Source organism: Salmo trutta, chromosome 2, assembly GCF_901001165.1.
Source record: "Salmo trutta chromosome 2, fSalTru1.1, whole genome shotgun sequence".
Taxonomy (NCBI): Eukaryota; Metazoa; Chordata; class Actinopteri; order Salmoniformes; family Salmonidae; genus Salmo; species Salmo trutta.
In genome coordinates this window covers 49,294,083-49,321,376 of record NC_042958.1, presented here as the reverse complement: position 1 = coordinate 49,321,376, position 27,294 = coordinate 49,294,083, and the positions used below count along the sequence as shown (strand labels likewise).

Below are 27,294 nucleotides of genomic sequence, written 5' to 3'. Positions count from 1 at the left end.
TTATAAAAAGGTGTTATAAGGTGTTATAAGGATAGTTGCTAATGGCAGCCTGCAGTACCCCGGTTGGCCTTCGACTTGAGTTAGCCAATGAGAGCTGGCAGCACTGAGCTAGCCTGCAGCGTCACTTCCTGAAGTAGCTCAAACTGTGCATATTATGTCTCCATGAGACGCCATCTTAACCTTCAACTTCATTTGGCGTCAATGCGCTATTGAGTCTTTACATAGGAATGAATGGCACCTAATACAAATGCCAGGACATTTGAATATTGGCTAGACATACTTTAAAAGATGTGTGTGTGTGTGTGTGTGTGTGTGTGTGTGTGTGTGTGTGTGTGTGTGTGTGTGTGTGTGTGTGTGTTGTGTGTGTGTGTCTGTAAGCTCAACAGTCAGTGATGACAAGAGAGATGAATGTGTGTGTGTGTGTGTGTGTGTGTGTGTGTGTGTGTGTGTGTGTGTGTGTGTGTGTGTGTGTGTGTGTGTGTCTGTAAGCTCAACGGTCAGTGATGACAAGAGAGATGAATGTGTGTGTGTGTGTGTGTGTGTGTTAACTCCAATGACTGTATATATGAATGGACAAAGCTGTCGATCACACATATATATACACACACACACACACACACACACACACACATTCATCTCTCTTGTCATCACTGACCGTTGAGCTTACAGACACACACACACACACATCTTTTAATAATATGTCTAGCCAATATTCAAATGTCCTGGCTTTTGAATTGAGTGCCATGGCTCGTGGCAGGGGTGAGGAGGGGTGAGGGCAAGATAAAGTTCACAGGTGTCACTCACTAAGACCTCTATCTCTATTCTTGGACCCAATGCAACACCAGGGCTCACCCACACAGATGCACACACACACACACACAACACACATACACACACATACACACATGCTCGCGCACACAGACAAAGACACAGACACACACATACAAATTTAGGGCAGACCAACACAACATTTAAATCATGCCCAGGAATAATGGGGCTCGGGGGAGTTAATTAACGTCACGCGCAGGAAGTCAGACGTCTGGGCGGAACTCACAGGGGCATAGGAACCAAAGGCTTTGTAACCTCGACACATCTTTGTTTGTCAGGGGTTTGATCATGCTCTAAGTAAGACACTGCCTGGTTATATATAGATTCATGCCTTTACACTCGGGTGAGGCACAACGTCGTATGCAAATGACCCATCCGGCTGCCTAGTTGAGATGCAGTTTGTTTCTGTGTGTCATTGTTGTGTCTCAGTCAGTTGTGTAGATTGAAATACGGAAGAACATTTTTCAATAACAATAGTTTGTATCACACTTGACTTACAGTACCAGTCAAATGTTTGGACACATCTACTCATTCCAGGGTTTTTCAAAATGTTTACTGTGCAAATGTGTAAGGGTGGCCACTTTTAAAGAATCTCAGATATAACATGTATTTTGCTTACTACATGATTCCATATGTGTTATTTCATAGTTTTGATGTCTTCACTATTATTCTACAATGTAGAAAATAGTAAAAAATAAAGAAAACCCTTGAATGAGTAGGTCTGTCCAAACTTTTGACTGGTACTGTATGTGTTTATTAGCTTTGACAAAAGCAGCAGCAACTCTTCCTGGGGTCCACAAAAAACACAAAACATGAAAACAGGACAAGTAACAAAACACTGATAGACAAAGTCACACACATTTGAAATATGATATACAAACAACAACTCAAAAATAATACTTGTGTGTATTTGTGTGTGTGTCCCCTCACAGTCCTCCCGTTCCATGAGATGTTGTTTAATCCATTTTATAAAGGACATTTTGCTGTTTGCTTACGTAATTGTATTTGGAAGGGCATTCCATGCGATCATGGCTCTGTATAATACTGTGCGTTGCCGTGAATGTTTTTTGGACTTGGGATCTGTAAAAAGACCCCTGGGGGCAGGTCTTTTCTCTATGGGTGTTTGAGATGAATGTTATTTGATTTTGCAGACAATCTGGAGTTTTCATCACTGTAATATTTCCTGTAAAAACTAGAAGATTCAGTTAATCTCTCATCAACCCTCAACCAGGAAAGGCTGGCATGCATGATGTTAGTTCTGTACGTGCAGCTAAGGGAAAGGTGTGTTGCTCTGTTTTGAGCAAGCTGCAGCTTTGCTAGGTCTTTCTTTGCTGCACCTGACCATATTACTGGACAGTAATCAAGATGGGACAAGACCAGAGCCTGAACAAATAGTACAGTTGATTTTAGTGTCAAAAACACAGAACATGTTTTTACAACAGACAGACCCCTCTCCATCTTCCCAACAACTTTGTCAATATGACTTGACCATGATAACTGACCATCCAATGTTACTCCTGGGAGTTCAGCTTCTTCAACTTGTTCAATGGTCACACCCTTTATGTACAACTCCAGTTGAGGTTTATGTCTTAGAGAATGGTTTGAACCAAATACAATGCTTTTAGTTTTAGTTGGAGTTAAGACCACTTTACTATTAATCACCATTTCGGATACTGACTGTAACTCCTTATTTAGACTTTCAGTGAGCTCACTGGCTTTGGGTGCTGACATGTACACACTGTAGAGTGTGGAATCATTTGCATACATAGTCATTATTGCTTTGTGTAACACCAGTGGCAAATCATTTGTAAAGATAGAGAAGAAAAGACTCCCAAGACAACTGCCCTGAGGTACACCACACTGTACATAGCTGCTCTTAGAGAAGCTTCCATTGAAGAACACTCTCTGGATTCTATTGGATAAATAACTCTCCAACCATGTGATGACAGGTGATGCAAAACCATAGCAAGTGACTTTATTCAATAACAATTTATGAGCAATAACATCAAAGGCTGCACTGAAATCTAATAATACAGCTCCAATTATCATCGTATTATTATAATTTTTTTTAACTAATCATATGTCATCTGCGTTAGTGGAGTACAAGTTGAGTGCCCTTCACTACACCGAGTACAGAAAACATGACATAGACTGATCAGGTAAATGTAGGTGAAAGCTATGAACCCTTATTCATGTCACTTGTTAAATCCACTTCAATCAGTGTAGATGAAGGATAGGAGACAGGTGAACCTTTTAGTGCAGTGGGCTAAATCAGGGTCACACAGTGAGTGTTTCTTGGAGCGTTTCTTGGTAGTCTTAAACAAATCTACTGTGAAACAAAAGTATACAGCTCACACACATAGTTACAGGCTTAGAAAAAAGAAGACTCCTGTACCATGTCAGATATACAGCTGAAATGTATTCTATTTTGAGTTTGCATCCCAATATTACACTTTAAATACATCAGAAGACTGAAATATAACAAAACCATTTGATATAGAAACACCAGATTTTGGCGGCTTTTTTGAAGTAATGTTTATTAATTATGAAATTATTAACAATTTTAATGACATTCCACCCATGAGGCCAGTAGGTAATTTGACTGAAGGAAACGGCTAAATAAAGATTTTTAAGCATGAGACAATTGACATATGGATTGTGTGTGTTTGCCATTCAGAGGGTGAATGGGAAAGACAAAAGATTTACAGTAAGTGCCCTTTAAAGGGGTATGGTAGGACGTGCCAGGCGCACCGGTTTAAGTGTTTTAAAAACTGCAACGCTACTGGGTTTATCATGCTCAACAGTTTCCCGTGTGTATTAAGAATGGTCCACCAAAGGACATCCAGCCAACTTGACACAATTGTGGAAAGCATTGGAGTCAACATGGATCAGCATCCCTGTGGAAACCTTTCGACACCATGTAGAGTCCATGCCCCAACGAATTGAGGCTCTTCGTAGGAAAAAAATGTGGACAACTCAATATTAGGAAGGTGTTCTTAACGTTTTGTACACTTAGTATATATACAGTACCAGTCAAAAGTTTGGACACACCTACTCATTCAAGAGTTTTTCTTTATTTGTACTATTTTCTACATTGTAGGACAGTCTGAGCACTGATGGAGGGATTGTGCTATCCTGGTGTAACACGGGCAGTTGTTGTTGCCATCGTGTACCTGTCCCGCAGGTGTGATGTTCAGATGTACCGATCCTGTGCAAGTGTTGTTACACGTGGTCTGCCATTGCGAGGATGATCAGCTGTCCGTCCTGTCTCCCTGTAGCGCTGTCTTAGCCGTCTCACAGTACGGACATTGCAATTTATTGCCGTGGCCACATCTGCAGTCCTCATGCCTCCTTGCAGCATGCCTAACCTCTCTGGGCTAGGTGGCACCAAATCGTCCCACCTACGTAACAGCCAGTTGAATCCTGTGGCGCAATTTTCAAATACCTTAGAAATGCTATTACTTCAATTTCTCAAACATATGACTATTTTACAGCTATTTAAAGACAAGACTCTCGTTAATCTAACCACACTGTCCGATTTCAAAAAGGCTTTACAACGAAAGCAAAACATTAGATTATGTCAGCAGAGTACCCAGCCAGAAATAATCAGACACCCATTTTTCAAGCTAGCATATAATGTCACAAAAACCCAGAAGACAGCTAAATGCAGCACTAACCTTTGATGATCTTCATCAGATGACACACCTAGGACATTATGTTATACAATACATGCATGTTTTGTTCAATCAAGTTCATATATATATCAAAAACCAGCTTTTTACATTAGCATGTGACGTTCAGAACTAGCATACCCCCCGCAAACTTCTGGGGAATTTACTAACAATTTACTAAAAAAGCATATCAATTATTTTAAGAATTATTGATACAGAACTCCTCTATGCACTCGATATGTCCGATTTTAAAATCGCTTTTTGGTGAAAGCACATTTTGCAATATTCTAAGTACATAGCCCGGCATCACAGGGCTAGCTATTTAGACACCCAGCAAGTTTAGCCTTCACCAAAATCAGATTTACTATAACAAAAATGTTATTACCTTTCCCGTTTTTCGTCAGAATGCACTCCCAGGACTTCTACTTCAATAACAAATGTTGGTTTAGTCCCAAATAATCCATCGTTATATCCAAACAGCGGCGTTTTGTTCGTGCGTTCACGACACTATCCGAAATGGTAAATAAGGGTCACGAGCATGGCGCATTTCGTGACAAAAAATGTCTAAATATTCCATTACCGTACTTCGAAGCATGTCAACCGCTGTTTAAAATCAATTTTTATGCAATTTATCTCGTAAAAAAGCGATAATATTCCGACCGGGAATATGCGTTTAGCTAAATAGAGGGAAAAAAAGAAAAACGGGGGAGGCCAGTGCACGCGCCTAATGCCCATTGTCTACTGATCGGCCACTTGACAAAGGCGATCATGTGTTTCAGCCTGGGGCTGCAATGACGACATTCAGCATTTTCCCGGGCTCTGAGAGCCTATGGGAGCCGTGGGAAGTGTCACGTTACCGCAGAGATCCTTTGTTTTGGAAAGAGATGTCAAAGAAAACCAATAAATAGTCAGACAGGCCACTTCCTGTAAAGGAATCTCTCAGGTTTTTGCCTGCCATATGAGTTCTGTTATACTCACAGACACCATTCAAACAGTTTTAGAAACTTTAGGGTGTTTTCTATCCATATCTAATAAGGATATATATGCATATTCTAGTTACTGGGTAGGAGTAGTAACCAGATTAAAGCGTCTGAATACTGACTGTATGTAAATGTGATAATAATTTATTTTTTATTTTATAAATTTGCAAAAACGTTATAAACATGTTCTTGCTTTCTCTTTATGGGATATTGCATGTAGATTGATGAGAAACATTTTTTTTAATCCAAGTTTAAAAACACTGTAACGTACTGTAACAAAATGTGGAAAAAGTCAAGTGGTCTGAATATTTTCCGAATGCATTGTATGCATATTACAAGACCAGGGTTTTGGTTATGAAAATGTATGTAATAAAAACAATAATAATAATGCTGAAACAAATTATTAGAAATATGCAAAAAAAAATAGCATCCTATCTGAATAGACAGCTACACAGTGGAGAGCATTTGGCCATTTGTGTGGTAATAAAACATATTCTGCTAATGTAGAAAATATTTTATAAAAGGCCAAAAATTTTCCACACCCTGCTTAAAACATTTACACGTGTGGAAATCCTAAAAACATATTCTCAACTGTACGCTACGCAAATGCGATTGTAGATGCATGCAATGTGTATAAATAAATAAATAAATAAAACATGTTGCAGGCTGTGTTCAAAACTGTCAAAGAAACCTGGCAAGCTTGATAGCTAGCAGCTAGTCTACCTACCGTGCCAAGCAACATCTCTCCAGACTTCAGGGTTTGGCAGTATCCCAGGACAGATAGCAGTGGTTCCAGTAACTGAGGCTAATCGCTTCGCGGGATCCAAATTAAACAGGTAGGCTAGTAAACAAACTTTTCTTCAACTAAAAAAGTTTTTCAAAACAACAAACCGAGCTCAGCATATTTTTTGTTATTTATTTAACCTGGGAAAAACACATTGAGACCTAGGTCTCATTTCCAAATGTGCCCTGGAAACAATGCAGAAAATAAAATTATACACAATGTAAAACACAAAATTAAATAGCAAATATTATATACACAATAAACAATCAAACAAAACAAACACATTTATAAATATAAAAATACCTTTCTCCTAAACTGACCGAGAGACAACAACACATCCAAATGAAAGGTTACTTGGAGATTATTCCACATGACAGGGGTCTGGTAGGAAGAGGCCGAACTCTGTGGATACACGTGGAGTGTCCAGCGTTAACCAACCCTGTGATCTAGTGTTGTAATTCCAGTTTCTATATTTTATCAGTGATGTTCAGTAAATTGGTACTGATGACATCATTTATTCATTTGCTTTTACTATATGTGTTTGTATTGTTGTCTTTATTGTTTACCTGTTTGTATGTGAATGTAAGTGTGTAGACTATATGGCTTTAATGCCAGTGTCTGTGATTATTATCAGGTGGCTGCGCTGGGCTGGTTGTTTGGTGATAAGGCCTACCTGAGGAGTAGCTGGAACCTTCTAGACGGGTTGTTGGTGATGATCTCAGCTATAGACATCCTTGTCTCATTGGTGTCCAACAGCAGCCCCAAGATACTGGGTATGCTCCGGGTGCTGCGCCTGCTACGGACACTCAGGCCACTACGGTGAGTTTTATATACGCACACACATGCATTGGAACACACACACGTGCAGGCCTCCTCACTATTCCACTAATATATATTTTTCCAACACAGTACATCTACCAGACTTAGTGTGACTTTCCCCACTTCCAGTGTACTGTACCAACGTCCCATATCTCCCACTAGGGAGGCCTGGAACAGCTGAAGCTACTTACAGCATGTACGTGAATGTTAGTGTGTGGGTTTTAACCATGGAATAAGGGAACTCACTTTAAAATGGGAAAACAATTTCTTGACTTTCTCTATCGGCGTCTTCATTCTCGGAGAATGGTTCATGAGGCGCAGAAGAGTAGTGTGTGTGTTGGGCATGTTGGTGTGTGTGTGAGTGTGTGTGTGTGTGTGTGTGTGTGTGTGTGTGTGTGTGTGTGTGTGTGTGTGTGTGTGTGTGTGTGTGTGTGTGTGTGTGTGTGTAAGGGAAGACTCAACAATGTTTCTGATAAGTTACATTTTTCTCTCAGATGTCTGTATGATACATGGCCTGTCTGTGTGTTTGTTGTCATGCGGCTCAGTGTGTGCGCGTGTGTTTGTTCTTCTCTTGCCTCTTGTCTCTCCTCTCGTGAAGCTCTACCGACCTGCACTCAAATATTTATTAGCATCTCAGGAAAGCACAAAAATCTAATAGGAATTTTTCCTGCCCGATTTACCCACAAAACGCTGTGGATAACCACTTCAATCTCCTACCTGACCCCTCTCAACTATGACCCCTGACCTTTAATGAAATGGAATCTACTATTCCTGTCTTCAGAATAGGATTGCTTTTATCTTCTGTTTGATATGTGTGTGTGTGTGTGTGTGTGTGTGTGTGTGTGTGTGTGTGTGTGTGTGTGTGTGTGTGTGTGTGTGTGTGTGTGTGTGTGTGTGCACATGTCTGTGTTTGTCCCCAGCAATAAAAACCCATCAGATGAACATAAATCAAAAGTCCAAGTCATTTTCTTTGATATAGTTTGTACAGCTGATGTGGGTTTATGTACTGTCTATGGGGTTGATGTACTGTCTATGGGGTTTATGTACTGTCTATGGGGTTTATGTACTGTCTATGGGGTTTATGTACTGTCTATGGGGTTTATGTACCGTCTATGGGGTTTATGTACTGTCTAGGGGGTTTATGTACTGTCTAGGGGGTTTATGAGAACCTCTGACTGATTTAGACAACACTTCTTAAATGACACGAGGCCATATATGAGTCTTTCACTAGACATCATCACCAGCCATAGTTATATATAACATGTAATAGCATGACACAACAGATTAAATAAACTGGAATGAGGCTCTCACTCACAGCTGCACAAATAGAGCTGAGAGCAAACCTCCCCTACATTGCAATTATCACTAAAAGAGCAAAGAACCCTTTTGTGAAATGTAAAGAACCATTGAAGAGCTCAAAAGGTTCTTTGAATCATTACGGTTCCATATAGAACCATTAGCCTTCCCAAACCCTTGAGGAACCCTTTTGTTAGTGTTCTCCTCCTCCCTTGATGTCTCTCTCTTTCTTTCAGTACATAAACCCAATAGACAGTACATACATACCATAGACAGTACATAAACCCAATAGACAGTACATACATACCATAGACAGTACATAAACCCCTCCAGCTGTTCCAGAGGTAGTTCACTAGATTCAACTTGTCAATTAACACAATAATAACACCTATTGATTTTAAAAAACATATTATATGGCTAATCAGAAGAAAAAAAACATCTATGGGTCTTCAAACGGATCTGCAAAGAACCAGATTAACGACATGTCTTTATAGAACCATTCTCCATAAAGGGTTGTAACCATAGCGGAACCCTTTTGTTGGTGCTACAGTGAGGGAAAAAAGTATTTGATCCCCTGCTGATTTTGTACGTTTGCCCACTGACAAAGAAATGATCAGTCTATAATTTTAATGGTAGGTTTATTTGAACAGTGAGAGGCAGAATAACAACAAAAATCCAGAAAAACGCATGTCAAAAATATTATCAATTGATTTGCATTTTAATGAGGGAAATAAGTATTTGACCTCCTCTCAATCAGAAAGATTTCTGGCTCCAAGGTGTCTTTTATACAGGTAAGGAGCTGAGATTAGGAGCACACTCTTTAAGGGAGTGCTCCTAATCTCTGTTTGTTACCTGTATAAAAGACACCTGTCCACAGAAGCAATCAATCATTCAGATTCCAAACTCTCCAGCATAGCCAAGACCAAAGAGCTCTCCAAGGATGTCAGGGACAAGATTGTAGACCTACACAAGGCTGGAATGGGCTACAAGATCATCGCCAAGCAGCTTGGTGAGAAGGTGACAAGAGTTGGTGCGATTATTCGCAAATGGAAGAAACACAAAAGAACTGTCAATCTCCCTCGGCCTGGGGCTCCATGCAAGATCTCACCTCGTGCAGTTGCAATGATCATGAGAACGGGGAGGAATCAGCCCAAAACTACACGGGAGGATCTTGTCAATGATCTCAAGGCAGCTGGGACCATAGTCACCAAGAAAACGATTGGTAACACAATACGCCGTGAAGGACTGAAATCCTGCTGCGCCCGCAAGGTCCCCCTGCTCAAGAAAGCACATATACATGCCTGTCTGAAGTTTGCCAATGAACATCTGAATGATTCAGAGGACAACTGGGTGAAAGTGTTGTGGTCAGATGAGACCAAAATGGAGCTCTTTGGCATCAACTCAACTCGCCGTGTTTGGAGGAGGTGGAATGCTGCCTATGACCCCAAGAACACCATCCCCACCGTCAACCATGGAGGTGGAAACATTAAGCTTTGGCGGTGTTTTTCTGCTAAGGGGACAGGACAACTTCACCGCATCAAAGGGACGATGGACGGGGCCATGTACCATCAAATCTTGGGTGAGAACCTCCTTCCCTCAGCCAGGGCATTGAAAATGGGTCGTGGATGGGTATTCCAGCATGACAATGACCCAAAACACATGGCCAAGGCAACAAAGGAGTGGCTCAAGAAGAAGCACATTAAGGTCCTGGAGTGGCCTAGCCAGTCTCCAGACCTTAATCCCATAGAAAGTCTGTGGAGGGAGCTGAAGGTTCGAGTTGGCAAACGTCAGCCTCGAAACCTTAATGACTTGGAGAAGATCTGCAAGGAGGAGTGGGACAACATCCCTCCTGAGATGTGTGCAAACCTGGTGGCCAACTACAAGAAACGTCTGACCTCTGTGATTGCCAACAAGGGTTTTGCCACCAAGTACTAAGTCAGGTTTTGCAGAGGGGTCAAATACTTATTTCCCTCATTTAAAATGCAAATCATTTTCGAACATTTTTGACATGTGTTTTTCTGGATTTTTTTGTTGTTATTCTGTCTCTCACTGTTCAAATAAACCTACCATTAAAATTATAGACTGATCATTTCTTTGTCAGTGGGCAAACGTTCAAAATCAGCAGGGGATCAAATACTTTTTTCCCTATAGAACCTTTTATTCATGGATATTTATAGAACCTTAGGAAAGGGTTCTTTATTGCACCATGCAGGTTCCATTTAGAACCTCATGACCATGGTTCTTTGTAAACCCCCCCCCCCCCCCCCCACAAAAAAAGTGATATGAACAGTAGCACCAAAAAGGTTTCTGCTATGTTTACAAGCCAAATAACCCTTATTTGGCACTATATACCAAAAAAACTAAAAGAAATTGTGTGAACGGGGAATAGATAAAGAGAGGGAGAGAGAGAAATGCTGAGCTGGTGTTCTCTCCTCCCACCTACAAACACTACAGATTATCGCTCTGATCAGGAAATATTACATTAATAATTTATCCTTTGAGGGTATTAATTAGCTTTCAAACCCTGATACTCAGACGAAAGAAGAAGAGAGGCGAGAAGAAGGTAGTAGAAGAGGGGAGGGGAGGGCAGCAGAGAAGAGAAGAGAAGAGGAGAGGAGAGGAGAGGAGAGGAGAGGAGAGGAGAGGAGAGGAGAGGAGAGGAGCATGAAAATGCCACAATATTAGTATGCTGGTCTGGGAGTCTGTGCTGTACTGAAGGTCGTCTCAGAGAAAGATCAGTTAGTTTGACAGGAAAGTAAACTTCTGATCAAGCAAAGCTCTGAAAACGAGGGCTTACTGTATACAGCACTGCACTGTATATGTGGAAACCCTAGAGATACTCATAACATGGATTCTGAACTGAGCTTGTGTGGCAGGAATCTCATAGGACTAAATTAAAATAATGGAGAATATCAAAGCTTTACAAAGCACTGTGGCATTAATAGCTAAAAAGCAGATCAATGTTTTATCACATAAAAAATATATCACAAAACATGACCCCTCACCCTGTAGATTATGTAATTATCTGGAGGGTTCAATCCTCGGCACACCAGAGAATTGGACAAAATAATACTTGTGTGATTTATTTGTGTGTTTTTCAGTTTGTCAGTTCAGAGGCTTTAGTTTCAGGACAGGAAAAGAGAAGAGTGGGTGAATTAAACATGAGTCTGTCTGTGTTTTCCCCTGAAGCACTGGAGTGTGTATGGTTCACACACACACACACACACACACACACACACACACACACACACATACACATGATATACCTCTCAGTCTGATGTGACATTACAGGCAGAGGAAGAGTTTCTGTTCATCTAACTCCTCACAGAGTTTAACTCCTCTTTTTCATGTCTTCATTTCATACATTCATCAAACTTGTAAATGAGAACTTGTTCTCAACTAGCCTACCTGGTTAAATAAAGGTGAAATATATATATATACATATATATATTTTAACTCAGTTCTGCTCAGTTCAGCTCAGTTCAACTCAGTTCAGCTCAGTTCTAACACTCTGCATACGCTAAAGATGGTATGAAAGGAAAGACAACATGTTAGTCATTTAGCAGACGCTCTCATCAAATCAAATCAAATTTATTTGTATAGCCCTTCGTGCATCAGCTGAAATCTCAACGTGCTGTACAGAAACCCAGCCTAATACCCCAAACAGCAAGCAATGCATGTGAAAGAAGCACGGTGGCTATGAAAAACTCCCTAGGAAAAACTCCCTAGAAAGGCAAAAAACCTAGGAAGAAACCTAGAGAGGAACCAGGCTATGAGGGGTGGCCAGTCCTCTTCTGGCTGTGCCGGGTGGATATCATAACAGAACATGGTCAAGATGTTAAAATGTTCATAAATGACCAGCATGGTCAAATAATAATAATCATAGTAGTTGTCGAGGGTGCAACAAGCACGTCCGGTGAACAGGTCAGGGTTCCATAGCCGCAGGCAGAACAGTTGAAACTGGAGCAGCAGCATGGCCAGGTGGACTGGGGACAGCATGGAGTCATCATGCCAGGTAGTCCTGAGGCATGGTCCTAGGGCTCAGGTCCTCCGAGAGAAAGAAAGAAAGAGAGAAAGAGAGAATTAGAGAGAGCATATATAAATTCACACAGGACACCGGATAAGACAAGAGACATACTCCAGATGTAACAGACTGACCCTAGCCCCCGACACATAAACTACTGCAGCATAAATACTGGAGGCTGAGACAGGAGGGATCAGAAGACACTGTGGCCCCATCCGATGATACCCCCGGACAGGGCCAAACAGGCAGGATATAACCCCACCAACTTTGCCAAAGCACAGCCCCCACACCACTAGAGGGATGTCTACAACCACCAACTTACCGTCCCAAGACAAGGCAGAGTATAGCCCACAAAGATCTCCGCCATGGCACAACCCAAGGGGGGGCGCCAACCCAGACAGGAAGACCACGTCAGTGACTCAACCCACTCCAGTGACGCACCCCTCCCATGGACGGCATGGAAGAACACCAGTAAGCCAGTGACTCAGCCCCTGTAATAGGGTTAGAGGCAGAGAATCCCAGTGGAAAGAGGGGAACCGGCAAGGCAGAGACAGCAAGGGCGGTTCGTTGCTCCAGCCTTTCCGTTCACCTTCACACTCCTGGGCCAGACTACACTTAATCATAGGACCTACTGAAGAGATGAGTCTTCAGTAAAGACTTAAAGGTTGAGACTGAGTCTGCGTCTCTCACATGGGTAGGCAGACCATTCCATAAAAATGGAGCTCTATAGGAGAAAGCCCTACCTCCAGCCGTTTGCTTAGAAATTCTAGGGACAATTAGGAGGCCTGCGTCTTGTGACCGTAGCGTACGTGTAGGTATGTACGGCAGGACCAAATCGGAAAGATAGGTAGGAGCAAGCCCATGTAATGCTTTGTAGGTTAGCAGTAAAACCTTGAATAATAAAACCTTATCCAGAGCAACTTACTGTAGTGAGTGGATACATTTACTTACTAGTCCCCCAGGGGCTCCTGAGTTGCGTAGCAGTCTAAGGCACTGCATCTCAGTGCAAGAGGTGTCGCTACAGTCCCTGCTTTGAATCCAGGCTGTATCACAACGGTCTGAGGCCCTGCATCTCAGTGCAAGAGATGTTGCTACCATCTCTGGTTTGAATCCAGGCTGTTTCACAGTGGTCTAAGGCCCTGCACCTCAGTGCAAGAGGTGTCACTACAGTCCATGGTTCGAATCCAGGCTGTATCACATCGGTCTGAGGCACTGCATCTCAGTGCAAGACCCTGGTTCAAATCCAGGCTGTATCACAGTGGTCTAATGCACTACATCTCAGTGCAAGAGGTGTCACTACAGTCCCTGGTTCGAATCCAGGCTGTATCACATCCGGCCATGATTGGGAGTCCCATAGGGCGGTGCAGCGTCGTCCTGGGTAGGCTGTCATTGTAGATAAGAATTTGTTCTTAACTGACTTGCCTGGTTAAAATTTCTTGCGGATCATTGGGACGCTACCGTCCCACCTGGCCAACATCCAGTGAAACCTCAGAGCGCCAAATTCAAATGACAGAAATTGTAATATTAAACATTCATGAAAATACAAGTGTCATACATCATTTAAAAGCTTACCCTCTTGTTAATCCAGCCGCTTTGTCAGATTTCAAAAAGGCTTTACGGCGAAAGCACACCATGCGATTATCTGAGGACAGCGCCCTGCACACAAAAGCATAACATACATTTTTCATCCAAGCAGCACAAAAGTCAGAAATAGCGATAAAATAAATCACTTACCTTTGAAGATCTTCATCGAGTTTGCAATCACAAGGGTCCCAGCTACATAACAAATGGTCCTTTTGTTCGATAAAGTCCTTCTTTATATCCCAAAAAAGTATGTTTCAATGGCGCGCTTGACTCAGTAATCCACCGGTTTCCCTCGTTCAAAATGCATACAAAATGAATCCCATAAGTTACCAATAAACTTCTTCTAAACAAGTCAAACAATGTTCCTAATCAATCCTCAGGTACCCAATTGTGTAAGTAAATGATAAAAATTTAAGACGGAGAATACCGTAGACCATTACTGGAGATAAATAACGAAGTATGCGCACTCACAGGAATAGCCAAAATGGGAGCCACTTAGAAAAACTACAAATTCTAGCTAATTTTTCAAAAAACAAGCTTGAAACTCTATCTAAAGACTGTTGACATCTAGTGGAAGCCCTAGGAACTGCAATCTGGGAGGACTTCCTTTTATATTCCCATTCCCAGCCATTGTAATCAGAGGTGAGCTGAAAAAAAAACTCTGGACGGATTGTCCTCGGGTTATCACCTGCCATATCAGTTCTGTTATACTCACAGACATTATTTTAACAGTTTTGGAAACTTTAGAGTGTTTTCTATACAAGTGTGTTTTCAATACACTCCATTTTCTATGGAGTGTCACAGGTACTGCAGGATTTTGTTCCAACTATGCAGCACACCTGACCAAATCAAATTAAACAATTCACATATTTAACTGATGTTATTGCGGGTGTAGTTAAATGCTGATCAGTTCAGTGATTGCCTAAATTCAACACACCTGTTCTTCCAGGATGGTTAAATCATAGACGTGAAGTGCCAGCGGCAGTCCAGGACCAGGGTGTCCTAGCCCTGCCGTAGACGATGTAATTATCTGGAAAATTCTATCCTCGTAACCCTTTGCCCTGTGACAGCATGCCTCATTAATTAAATTAAAACAGCCTCCAAACATTATGGAGAAGCATCTCTCTTTTCTCTCCCTCTCACTTTTTCCCTCTCTCTCTCGCCATGTATGAATAGATATTATGGAAAGTGCCTCATTCGGTGTATGTCCTTGCCATAAAATACTTGGCTCTCCATAACAAGCACCTATCCTCTGTGAACTCGCTGACCTCTCGTGTTTCCTCCCTCTCTCTCGCGTTCGTGACTTTCTCGCTTTACCGTTTTCACTTTCTCTCAAACACAATCTCCTCTTATTGTTGTGGAGGAGATAATAATAATGATAATAATAATAATAATACATAATGTTTCAGATGATACATAGTTATACAGTATATACCACACAGGAAGAGAGGGAGAGAGAGAGAGAGAGAGAGAGAGAGAGACAGAGAGAGAGTTGTTTAGGTCAATTACAGAGCAGCCAGCCCAGATGGCGACGCCTGTGGCTCTCCCTCCCCCTCTTCCCCTTCGTTTCTCCTTCCTCCCTCCCCCTCTCCCCCTTCCCCTTCTTCACAAGGCATCAGTGACAGTCAATTGCCCTCATCCCCCCAGTACCTCCTCACCTGACATTTCCTCACCTCTCTCTCTTCACTGTAGGTGGTGAATTACATTTCTGGTTCTCACAAATTTGTTACACAAGAAGAGATCAGTCTGTTCCTATCGCCCACCCGGTGCCCTTGGAGAGTACTGGATGACTTCCATCTCTCCACGCCTGCCTTTGATTCATTTCCTTCCACTCCTTTCCTCTTTTGACCTTTTCCCAGTCTCCTCCCACTCACAAGGCAGGCAGGGCGCTTGACCTCATCTTCACTAGAGGCTGTTCGCCTACTAATCTCATTGCAACCCCATTCCAGGTCTCTGATCAATGCTTTCTTTCCTTTTCTCTCCCTCTCTTCCCCAACCCTAGCCACTCAGATGGTCATGCGCCATCAGAATCTTCGTTCTCTCTCTCCAACTGTTCTCTCCTCTTCTATCTTATCATCACTACCTTGTGCTAAATCCTTCTCCCACCTGTCTCCTGTCCCCTTTCCTACAGGCCAGCTAAGCCCTCCCCTCCTGCTCTGTGGCTGAGCTTACAGAACAGGGCTGAGGGCAACTGAGTGAAAATGGAAGAAAACTAAACTTCCAGAGGACCTATCATCCTTTCACTCCCTCCTCTCTACCTTCTATTCCTCTGCTAAAGTCACTTTCTATCACTCTATATTTCAAACTCTTTGCCACCTTCTCTCACAGTTACAGTTTAGTAATTTAGTAGACGGTCTTATTCAGAGCAATTTACAGGAGCAATTAGCACATTGACAGATTTTCACCTTGTCGGCCTGGGGGATTCTATTCAGCAACCTTTCGGTTACTGGCCCAACGCTCTTATTAATTGCTAGGCTATCTTAATCCTCCACCACTTTAAAAAGAAGTGTGACGATATCCACTCCTTGAGTCCACTGGTCCCACTCACACAGAACTACACTATGCCTTGACCTATTTCTCCCCTCTCTCTCTCCAGATGAAATGCTTTGGCTAGTGATGTCTCGCTGCCCGGTGACCTGCCCCTATTGAACCCACCCCTCCTCCCTTCTCCAGACCATCTCTGGAGACCTTCTCCCATTCCTCACTTCCATCATCCACCCATCCCTGACAAATGGCTGCATCCGTTTTGACTTCAAGATGGCCAAAGTCGCTCCCCTCCTCAAGAAACCAACACTCGACCCCTCTGACGTCAACAACTACAGAACAGTATTCCATCTTTGTTTTCTTTCCAAAACACTTGAGCGTGCCCCTGACCTCTGACCCTGATCTCTGGCCAACTCTCTCGTTATCTCTCTCAGAACCATCTTCTTGACCATAACCAGTCAGAGCACTCTCCTCTGCATCACGGAGGCTCTCAGCCCTGCAAAAGCTGACACTCTCTCTTCTGTTCTCATCCTCCTATCCACTGCCTTCGACACCATTAACCATCAGATCCTCCTCTCCACCCTCTCAGGGCTGGGTTCTCAGGCTCTGCACACTCTTGGATTGCATCTAGATCTGAGTCTGCAAAAGAAAGTTGACAATGTTTTTACACTGCTGCTACTCGCTGTTTATTATTTCAAATCAAATCAAATCAAATCAAATGTATTTATATAGCCCTTCGTATATCAGCTGAAATCTCAAAGTGCTGTACAGAAACCCAGCTTAAAAAACCAAACAGCAAGCAATGCATGTGAAAGAGGCACGGTGGCTAGGAAAAACTCCCTAGGAAAAACTCCCTAGAAAGGCCAAAAACCTAGGAAGAAACCTAGAGAGGAACCAGGCTATGAGGGGTGGCCAGTCCTCTTCTGGCTGTGCCGGGTGGATATTATAACAGAACATGGTCAAGATGTTAAAATGTTCATAAATGACCAGCATGGTCAAATAATAATAATCATTGTAGTTGTCGAGGGTGCAACAAGCATGTCCGGTGAACAGGTCAGGGTTCCGTAGCCGCAGGCAGAACAGTTGAAACTGGAGCAGCAGCATGGCCAGGTGGACTGGGGACAGCAAGGAGTCATCATGCCAGGTAGTCCCGAGGCATGGTCCTAGGGCTCAGGTCCTCCGAGAGAAAGAAAGAAAGAGAGAAAGAGAGAATTAGAGAGAGCATATTTAAATTCACACAGGACACCGGATAAGACAAGAGAATACTCCAGATGAAACAGACTGACCCTAGCCCCCCGGCACATAAACTACTGCAGCATAAATACTGGAGGCTGAGACAGGAGGGGTCAGAAGACACTGTGGCCCCATCCGATGATACCCCCGGACAGGGCCAAACAGGCAGGATATAACCCCACCCACTTTGCCAAAGCACAGCCCCCACACCACTAGAGGGATGTCTACAACCACCAACTTACCGTCCGAAGACAAGGCCGAGTATAGCCCACAAAAATCTCCGCCATGGCACAACCCAAGGGGGGGCGCCAACCCAGACAGGAAGACCACGTCAGTGACTCAACCCACTCAAGTGACGCACCCCTCCCATGGACGGCATGGAAGAACACCAGTAAGTCAGTGACTCAGCCCCTGTAATAGGGTTAGAGGCAGAGAATCCCAGTGGAAAGAGGGGAACCGGCAAGGCAGAGACAGCAAGGGCGGTTCGTTGCTCCAGCCTTTCCGTTCACCTTCACACTCCTGGGCCAGACTACACTTAATCATAGGACCTACTGAAGAGATAAGTCTTCAGTAAAGACTTAAAGGTTGAGACTGAGTCTGCGTCTCTCACATGGGTAGGCAGACTATTCCATAAAAATGGAGCTCTATAGGAGAAAGCCCTACCTCCAGCCGTTTGCTTAGAAATTCTAGGGACAATTAGGAGGCCTGCGTCTTGTGACCGTAGCGTACGTGTAGGTATGTACGGCAGGACCAAATCGGAAAGATAGGTAGGAGCAAGCCCATGTAATGCTTTGTAGGTTAGCAGTAAAACCTTGAAATCAGCCCTTGCCTTAACAGGAAGCCAGTGTAGGGAGGCTAGCACTGGAGTAATATGATCAAATTTTTTGGTTCTAGTCAGGATTCTAGCAGCCGTATTTAGCACTAACTGAAGTTTGTTTAGTGCTTTATCCGGGTAGCCGGAAAGTAGAGCATTGCAGTAGTCCAGCCTAGAAGTAACAAAAGCATGGATTAATTTTTCTGCGTCATTTTTGGACAGAAAGTTTCTGATTTTTGCAATTTTACGTAGATAGAAAAAAGCTGTCCTTGAAACAGTCTAGATATCTTCCTCAAAAGAGAGATCATGGTCCAGAGTAACACCGAGGTCCTTCCCAGTTTTATTTGCGACGACTGTACAACCATCCAGATTAATTGTCAGATTGAAGAGAAGATCTCTTTGTTTCTTGGGACCTAGAACAAGCATCTCTGTTTTGTCCGAGTTTAAAAGTAGAAAGTTTGCAGCCATCCACTTCCTTATGTCTGAAACACAGGCTTCTAGCGAGGGCAATTTTGGAGCTTCACCATGTTTATCTAGCTTCACCATGTTTATCTATTATCTATGCATAGTCACTTTACCCCTACCTACATGTACAAATTACCTTGACTAAGCTATACCCCCGTACGTTGACTCGGTACCGGTAACCCCTGTATATAGCCTCATTATTTTATTGTGTCACTTTTTTTATGTTTATGTAGTAAGTTTTTTCTTAACTCTATTTTCTTAAAACTGCATTGTTGATTAAGGGCTTGTAAGTAAGCATTTCACGGTAAGTTCTACACCTGTTCTATTTGGGGGATGTGACAATTACAATTTGATTTGATTTGATGAGAGGATCTGAGACTGCACCACATGTTCTCACTACTGGTGTCCCCCAGGGTTCTAGGCCCCCTCTTAATTCTCTATACACCAAGTCACCAACACACATCTCTGTGTTCATGGCTGATATCTCAGCTTGGATTTCGGCCCACCACTTCAAACTCAACCTTGACAAGACAAAGCTGCTCTTCCGCCTGATGAAGGCCTGCTTGCTCCAAGGCCTCTCCATAATGGTTGACAACTCCACGGTGTCCCCCTCCCAGAGTTCACAGAACCTTGGCTTGACCCTGCAAAACAACCTGTCATTCTCTGCAAACATCAAAGCAGTGACTCGCTGCTGCAGGTTCATGCTCTACGTCATGTGTGGAGTACAACGCCGCTTCACACAGGAAGCGGAGCAGGTCCTTATCCAGGCTCTTGTCATCTCCCGTCCAGACTACTGCAACTCTCTGTTGGCTGAACTCCTTGCTTGTGCCATTAAACCCCTGCAACTTATCCAGAATGCCATAACCTTCGCAAGTTGTCCTATGTCACCCTGTTCCTCTTCACCCTCCACTGGCTTCCATTCGAAGCTCCTATCTACTACAAGACCATAGTTCTTGCCTATGGAGTTGCAAGGGGAACTGCCCCTCTCTATTGTCAGGCTAATGCTCAAACCATACATTCCAACCCGAGCACTCCATTCTGCCCCTTCTGGTGTCGTAGCCATCCCACCCCTACGGGGGTCAGCTCCCACTCAGGCCAGTGAAAGCTCTTCTTTTCTCAGCATTCCCCTGAAGCTAGGACAGCAGAGTTCCTGCCCATCTTCCAAAATTGTCTGAAATGACAATGTTAAATACCCCCCCCCCATCATATTTTCCTACTAACACTGACTTTGCTGGTAGGTACCTTACTTGCTAGGATTATGCTATGTGGTTGTTCTCACCCAGCTATAGATGAATGCATAGATAATGTATATTTGCAAATATCAGTGTTATTGATTTAGTCTAATTCAGCCCACGTCTCAGCCTTATCCCCATATCCTCCATATATCCTGTCTCAGTCCTTCTCTTAATGAGTTATTGACTTCCTCTCACTCCCTGCGCCTCGCTCCCCGAATAAGAACTGCAAACATAAGAACAAATGGACTGAAGACAAAGCTGAGCTCAGCATGCTAGATAGTTACAGATATATACTGAGAAAGGTTCAAAAACAAGTAGAGACAGACAGAGGCAGAGGCAGAGGCAGAGGCAGAGGCAGAGGCAGAGGCAGAGGCAGAGGCAGAGGCAGACAGACAGACAGACAGACAGACAGACAGACAGACAGACAGACAGACAGACAGACAGACAGACAGACAGACAGACAGACAGACAGACAGACAGTATGGTGGAGAGACAGTGAAGAGAGAGAGGTGAGGTCAGGTGAGGTACTGGAGTGATGAGGGCAATTGACTGTCACTGATGCCCTGTGACAGAAAGGAGGGAGGGGTGAAGAATGGGAAGGGGGAGAGGGGGAGGGAGGAAGGAGAAAGGAAGAGGGGAAGGGAGAGCCACAGGCGTCTCCATCTGGGCTGGCTGCTCTGTAATTGACCTTAACAACTCTCTCTCTCTCTCCTGCTCTCTCTCTCTCCTGCACTCTTCCTCAGTCTTCCGAGTCTAACATTGTGTTTCTGTCTCTCTCGTCCAGTGTGATCAGCAGGGCCCCAGGTCTGAAGCTGGTAGTGGAGACTCTGATGTCATCTCTGAAGCCCATAGGGAACATTGTGGTAATCTGCTGCGCCTTCTTCATCATCTTTGGTATCCTGGGAGTACAGGTGAGATCGGAGGGCCTGGCATATTATACATTTTCCCGAAACAATATCAACCAACCAATATCAGGGAAAATGTTTCTTTCTCTTCTGGACTCTTTCCACACACCCATCTCTCCTCCTGAGAGTGACAACGTTGGAACTGACAAGTGGCTAATATGTCATTACGCATAAGCACCCTCTTCTCCATTCACCCCCTGACAGGGCTCTTAGGTTGTACATCAGCAGAAAAGTGCTCTTCCAGGTGGTTTTCACGATATAAGTCAGGTGTGAGGGCTCAACTCTGCTTGTCAAGTCGTATAGATGGATAAGATGTGGTCGTTAGCCCACTGTCCAATTTACACTTAGTGTTCTGTGTGTCCTTGAAGTCACAAAATATGTCACCTGTGTGTATGTGTGTGTGTGCATGAGTTACATGCCACCAATCACGAGAGGACATGCAAGGTCACTAGGGAATCCTCTCATGGGATATGGCCTGAAGACCAATTGGAATTTACCATAAAGGTGGCATTAGTGTGACCACGGTGTGTGTGTGTGTGTGTGTGTGTGTGTGTGTGTGTGTGTGTGTGTGTGTGTGTGTGTGTGTGTGTGTGTGTGTGTGTGTGTGTGTGTGTGTGTGTGTGTGTGTGTGTGTGTGTGTTCTCTCCAGCTCTTCAAGGGGAAGTTCTTTGCGTGTCAGGGAGAGGACGTGAGAAACGTCACTAACAAGTCAGACTGCATGATGGCCAACTACAAGTGGGTCAGACAGCAGTACAACTTTGACAACCTGGCACAGGTACCGTTCACAATACAACCAGACACAGGTACCATTCACAATACAACCAGACACAGGTACCATTCACAATACAACCAGACACAGGTACCATTCACAATACAACCTGACACAGGTACCATTCACAATACAACCTGACACAGGTACCATTCACAATACAACCAGACACAGGTACCATTCACAATACAACCAGACACAGGTACCATTCACAATACAACCAGACACAGGTACCATTCACAATACAACCAGACACAGGTACCATTCACAATACAACCAGACACAGGTACCATTCACAATACAACCAGACACAGGTACCATTCACAATACAACCAGACACAGGTACCATTCACAATACAGCCAGACCCAGGTACCATTCACAATACAGCCAGACACAGGTACCATTCACAATACAACCAGACACAGGTACCATTCACAATATAACCTGACACAGGTACCATTCACAATATAACCTGACACAGGTACCATTCACAATACAACCTGACACAGGTACCATTCACAATACAACCAGACACAGGTACCATTCACAATACAACCTGACACAGGTACCATTCACAATACAACCTGACACAGGTACCATTCACAATACAACCAGACACAGGTACCATTCACAATACAACAAGACACAGGTACCATTCACAATACAACCTGACACAGGTACCATTCACAATACAACCTGACACAGGTACCATTCACAATACAACCAGACACAGGTACCATTCACAATACAACCAGACACAGGTACCATTCACAATACAACCAGACACAGATACCATTCACAATACAACCTGACACAGGTACCATTCACAATACAACCAGACACAGGTACCATTCACAATACAACCTGACACAGGTACCATTCACAATACAACCAGACACAGGTACCATTCACAATACAACCTGACACAGGTACCATTCACAATACAACCAGACACAGGTACCATTCACAATACAACCAGACACAGGTACCATTCACAATACAACCTGACACAGGTACCATTCACAATACAACCAGACACAGGTACCATTCACAATACAACCAGACACAGGTACCATTCACAATACAGCCAGACACAGGTACCATTCACAATACAGCCAGACACAGGTACCATTCACAATACAACCAGACACAGGTACCATTCACAATACAACCAGACACAGGTACCATTCACAATACAACCAGACACAGGTACCATTCACAATACAACCAGACACAGGTACCATTCACAATACAACCAGACACAGGTACCATTCACAATACAACCAGACACAGGTACCATTCACAATACAACCAGACACAGGTACCATTCACAATACAACCAGACACAGGTACCATTCACAATACAGCCAGACACAGGTACCATTCACAATACAACCAGACACAGGTACCATTCACAATATAACCAGACACAGGTACCATTCACAATACAACCAGATACAGGTACCATTCACAATACAACCAGACACAGGTACCATTCACAATACAGCCAGACACAGGTACCATTCACAATACAACCAGACACAGGTACCATTCACAATATAACCAGACACAGGTACCATTCACAATACAACCAGACACAGGTACCATTCACAGTACAGCCAGACACAGGTACCATTCACAATACAACCAGACACAGGTACCATTCACAATACAACCAGACACAGGTACCATTCACAATACAACCAGACACAGGTACCATTCACAATACAGCCAGACACAGGTACCATTCACAATACAGCCAGACACAGGTACCATTCACAATACAACCAGACACAGGTACCATTCACAATACAACCAGACACAGGTACCATTCACAATACAACCAGACACAGGTACCATTCACAATACAACCAGACACAGGTACCATTCACAATACAACCAGACACAGGTACCATTCACAATACAACCAGACACAGGTACCATTCACAATACAACCAGACACAGGTACCATTCACAATACAACCAGACACAGGTACCATTCACAATACAGCCAGACACAGGTACCATTCACAATACAACCAGACACAGGTACCATTCACAATATAACCAGACACAGGTACCATTCACAATACAACCAGACACAGGTACCATTCACAATACAACCAGACACAGGTACCATTCACAATACAGCCAGACATAGGTACCATTCACAATACAACCAGACACAGGTACCATTCACAATATAACCAGACACAGGTACCATTCACAATACAACCAGACACAGGTACCATTCACAATACTTACAGAGGGTTGTATCTCCACTACTGTCTTTCTAAACTGCCCTTGTGGAAACCTTGTTTGTGACCGATGCTTGTGGTGGTATCACAACCTACTGTAGGTAGCCTAGCGGTTAGGAGCGTTGGGCCAGTAACCGGAAGGTTCGAATCCCGAGCCGATTAGGTGACAAATCTGACAATTGAGCAAGGCACTTAAACCTAATTGCTCCTGTAAGTCAATCTGGACACGCGTGTCTGCTAAATGACGTAAATGTATGATGTTCTCCTTCTCCAGGCTCTGATGTCTCTGTTCGTGCTGGCCTCTAAGGATGGTTGGGTTGACATCATGTATGATGGATTAGATGCAGTGGGAGTCGACCAACAGGTATACAACAGACACACACACACACACAAACACACACACACACACAAACGAGACCAATTTATATACACAGGTTCAAAGAAACCATCTAACTGATCCTTGCAGAAGGTAAGACATTCTAGAGATACGAAAGTGCTACATTTTTCTTAAAGGGGAAATGTAGTAAAAAATGTGATCTTGCATTTTTTATTTTAAGATATTCGACACTAGGAGATCGAAATAACACTCTGAAATTGTGAAAATTATGAAAATAACTTTTTGTGTAAAAGCTGTTCGAAAAAAATGCCTGGAATTTCAACCTGTTCATGTGGAATGCGCGTTTTGACCCACAGAATAATACACCAATGACTGTTCATCTGGGTAAGGGGTGGGCTCTAGACTTTGTATGTAAATATCTTCAAATTTGTTTCCTAACCCCAACACGATCAGACTTCGGCAAAGGAGGCCCAAGGAAATGAACGATAAAACATTTTATTTTTGGAGGTATTTTTATTAAATAAACACACATAGTGATTAGTTAGACATACGGTAATGATTTAAAAAGAATAAGAGATACATTCGTCTTAATATCAGATAAAACGCCACCCTCAAAACAAGCCGTTGTTTGTTTCATTAATTCCTATGCTAATACCACTGTAGCATCAACACACACTGACTTAACTCATCAGGATCAAACCCAAGTCCCCTTTCTCTTTGTGCTCTCACACATGTCAAATCAAATTAAATCAAAGGTTATTTGTCACATACATGTTTAACAGATGTTATTGCAGGTGTAGTGAAATGCTGCTCTAACAGTGCAGTAATATCTAACAGTAATATCCAACAATTTCACAACAATACACACACATCTAAGTAAAGGAATGGAATGAAGAATATATAAATATATGGATGAGCAATGTCAGAGCAGCATAGACTAAGATACAGTAGATAGTATAGAATACAGTATATTCATATTAGATGAGTAATACATAGACTAAGATACAGTAGAAAAGTATAGAATACAGTATATACATATGAGATGAGTAATACATAGACTAAGATACAGTAGAATAGAATACATTATATACATATGAGATGAGTAATACATAGACTAAGATACAGTAGAATAGAATACATTATATACATATGAGACGAGTAATACATAGACTAAGATACAGTAGAATAGAATACAGTATATACATATGAAATGAGTAATGCATAGACTGAGATACAGTAGAATAGTATAAAATACAGTATATACATATGAGATGAGTAATACATAGACTAAGATACAGTAGAATAGGATAGAATACAGTATATACATATGAGATGAGTAATACATAGACTAAGATACAGTAGAATAGGACAGAATACAGTATATACATATGAGATGAGTTATGCAAAATATGCAAATAAAATATGTACAGACAGACACACGTACACTCACACACTTCAGGACCTTTTGGGGAGTAAAAAGGGATTCCCATTCAAAATCCTATTTTCCATAACACCTAACTAACCCCAGCCTTAACCCCAAAACCTTAACCCTAACCCCAGCCTTAACCCCAAAACCTTAACCCTAACCCCAGCCTTAACCCCAAAACCTTAACCCTAACCCCAGCCTTAACCCCAAAACCTTAACCTTAACCCCAGCCTTAACCCCAAAACCTTAACCCTAACCCCAGCCTTAACCCAAAAACCTTAACCCTAACCCTAACTTAAGCCTAAAGTATTTTTTTTTTAAATTCAGGACATGAAAAAAGTCCAGACTTTTTATTTTCTATTCTGGTGACTTGTCAGGACATTGTGGTCCTGATAACGTAGGAAAATATATACACACACTCGCACACACGCACACACACCCACACACACACACACACACACACACACACACACACACACACGCATATACACATACACGCATAGACACACACACACATATACACACACACGCACAGACACACACACACACACACATATACACACACGCACACACTCTGTTCCCTAGCGATACAGTAGCAGCCGTAGAACAAAGGCTTGGTTGGCCAGAGGCAGAGAAGTCTTGATTTTTATGTCAGCATTTCTGTCTGTGCTTTAGGAACTTGTCATTGATCTTCTCTAAGCTGCTTACTGTCCAACATCCAACAAACATCCAACACTCCTCTTGCTTCTTCCACATGCCCTGTACAGCCCACGGAGCTGGGTCTATTTATACATATAGCTTTACTGATATACTGTTTTGTATTGAAAAATAAACTGAATTATTCATGCAGGGATTTATGCATTCGTATCTACAATTTAAAGTGTTGACTGGAGCAGCAGGATAGGTAGGTGTGTGACGGTGTCCTGGCATCTGGTTGTGTGTTCTTCTCTATGTGGATAGACACACACACACACACACACACACACACACACACACACACACACACACACACACACACACACACACACACACATCGTTTGCAGTTGGAACGGCACCCCAGTGCTCGTTAACGTGTGTCTCCCCCTCCAGCCGCAGCTGAACCACAACCCCTGGATGCTCCTCTACTTCATCTCCTTCCTGCTCATCGTCAGCTTCTTCGTGCTCAACATGTTCGTGGGTGTGGTGGTGGAGAACTTCCACAAGTGTCGTCGCAGCCAGGAGGCTGAGGAGGCCAAGCGCAGGGAGGAGAAGAGACTGAAACGGATGGAGAAAAAGAGACGGAGTAAGGAGAAGGAGATGGCTGGTCGGTAGTCTTTCCACATCTTTCTGAGTCCTGCTTGTTTTGGTTTGATTCGGTTTGATTTGACCAAAGCCAAGCGAT

General features: G+C 43.0%; 1 protein-coding gene across 1 annotated transcript in view; it reads left to right on the top strand.

The window, feature by feature from the left end:
* Positions 1-27,294, top strand: part of LOC115163176 (voltage-dependent T-type calcium channel subunit alpha-1G-like) — a 214,295-nt gene that overhangs the window by 159,520 nt on the left and 27,481 nt on the right. The window contains exons 19-23 of the mRNA XM_029714847.1: positions 6,898-7,082; positions 21,002-21,128; positions 21,772-21,897; positions 24,425-24,514; positions 27,003-27,195. Of these exons, the coding sequence (XP_029570707.1) occupies positions 6,898-7,082; positions 21,002-21,128; positions 21,772-21,897; positions 24,425-24,514; positions 27,003-27,195 (721 nt within the window). The remainder of the gene's footprint in view (positions 1-6,897; positions 7,083-21,001; positions 21,129-21,771; positions 21,898-24,424; positions 24,515-27,002; positions 27,196-27,294) is intronic.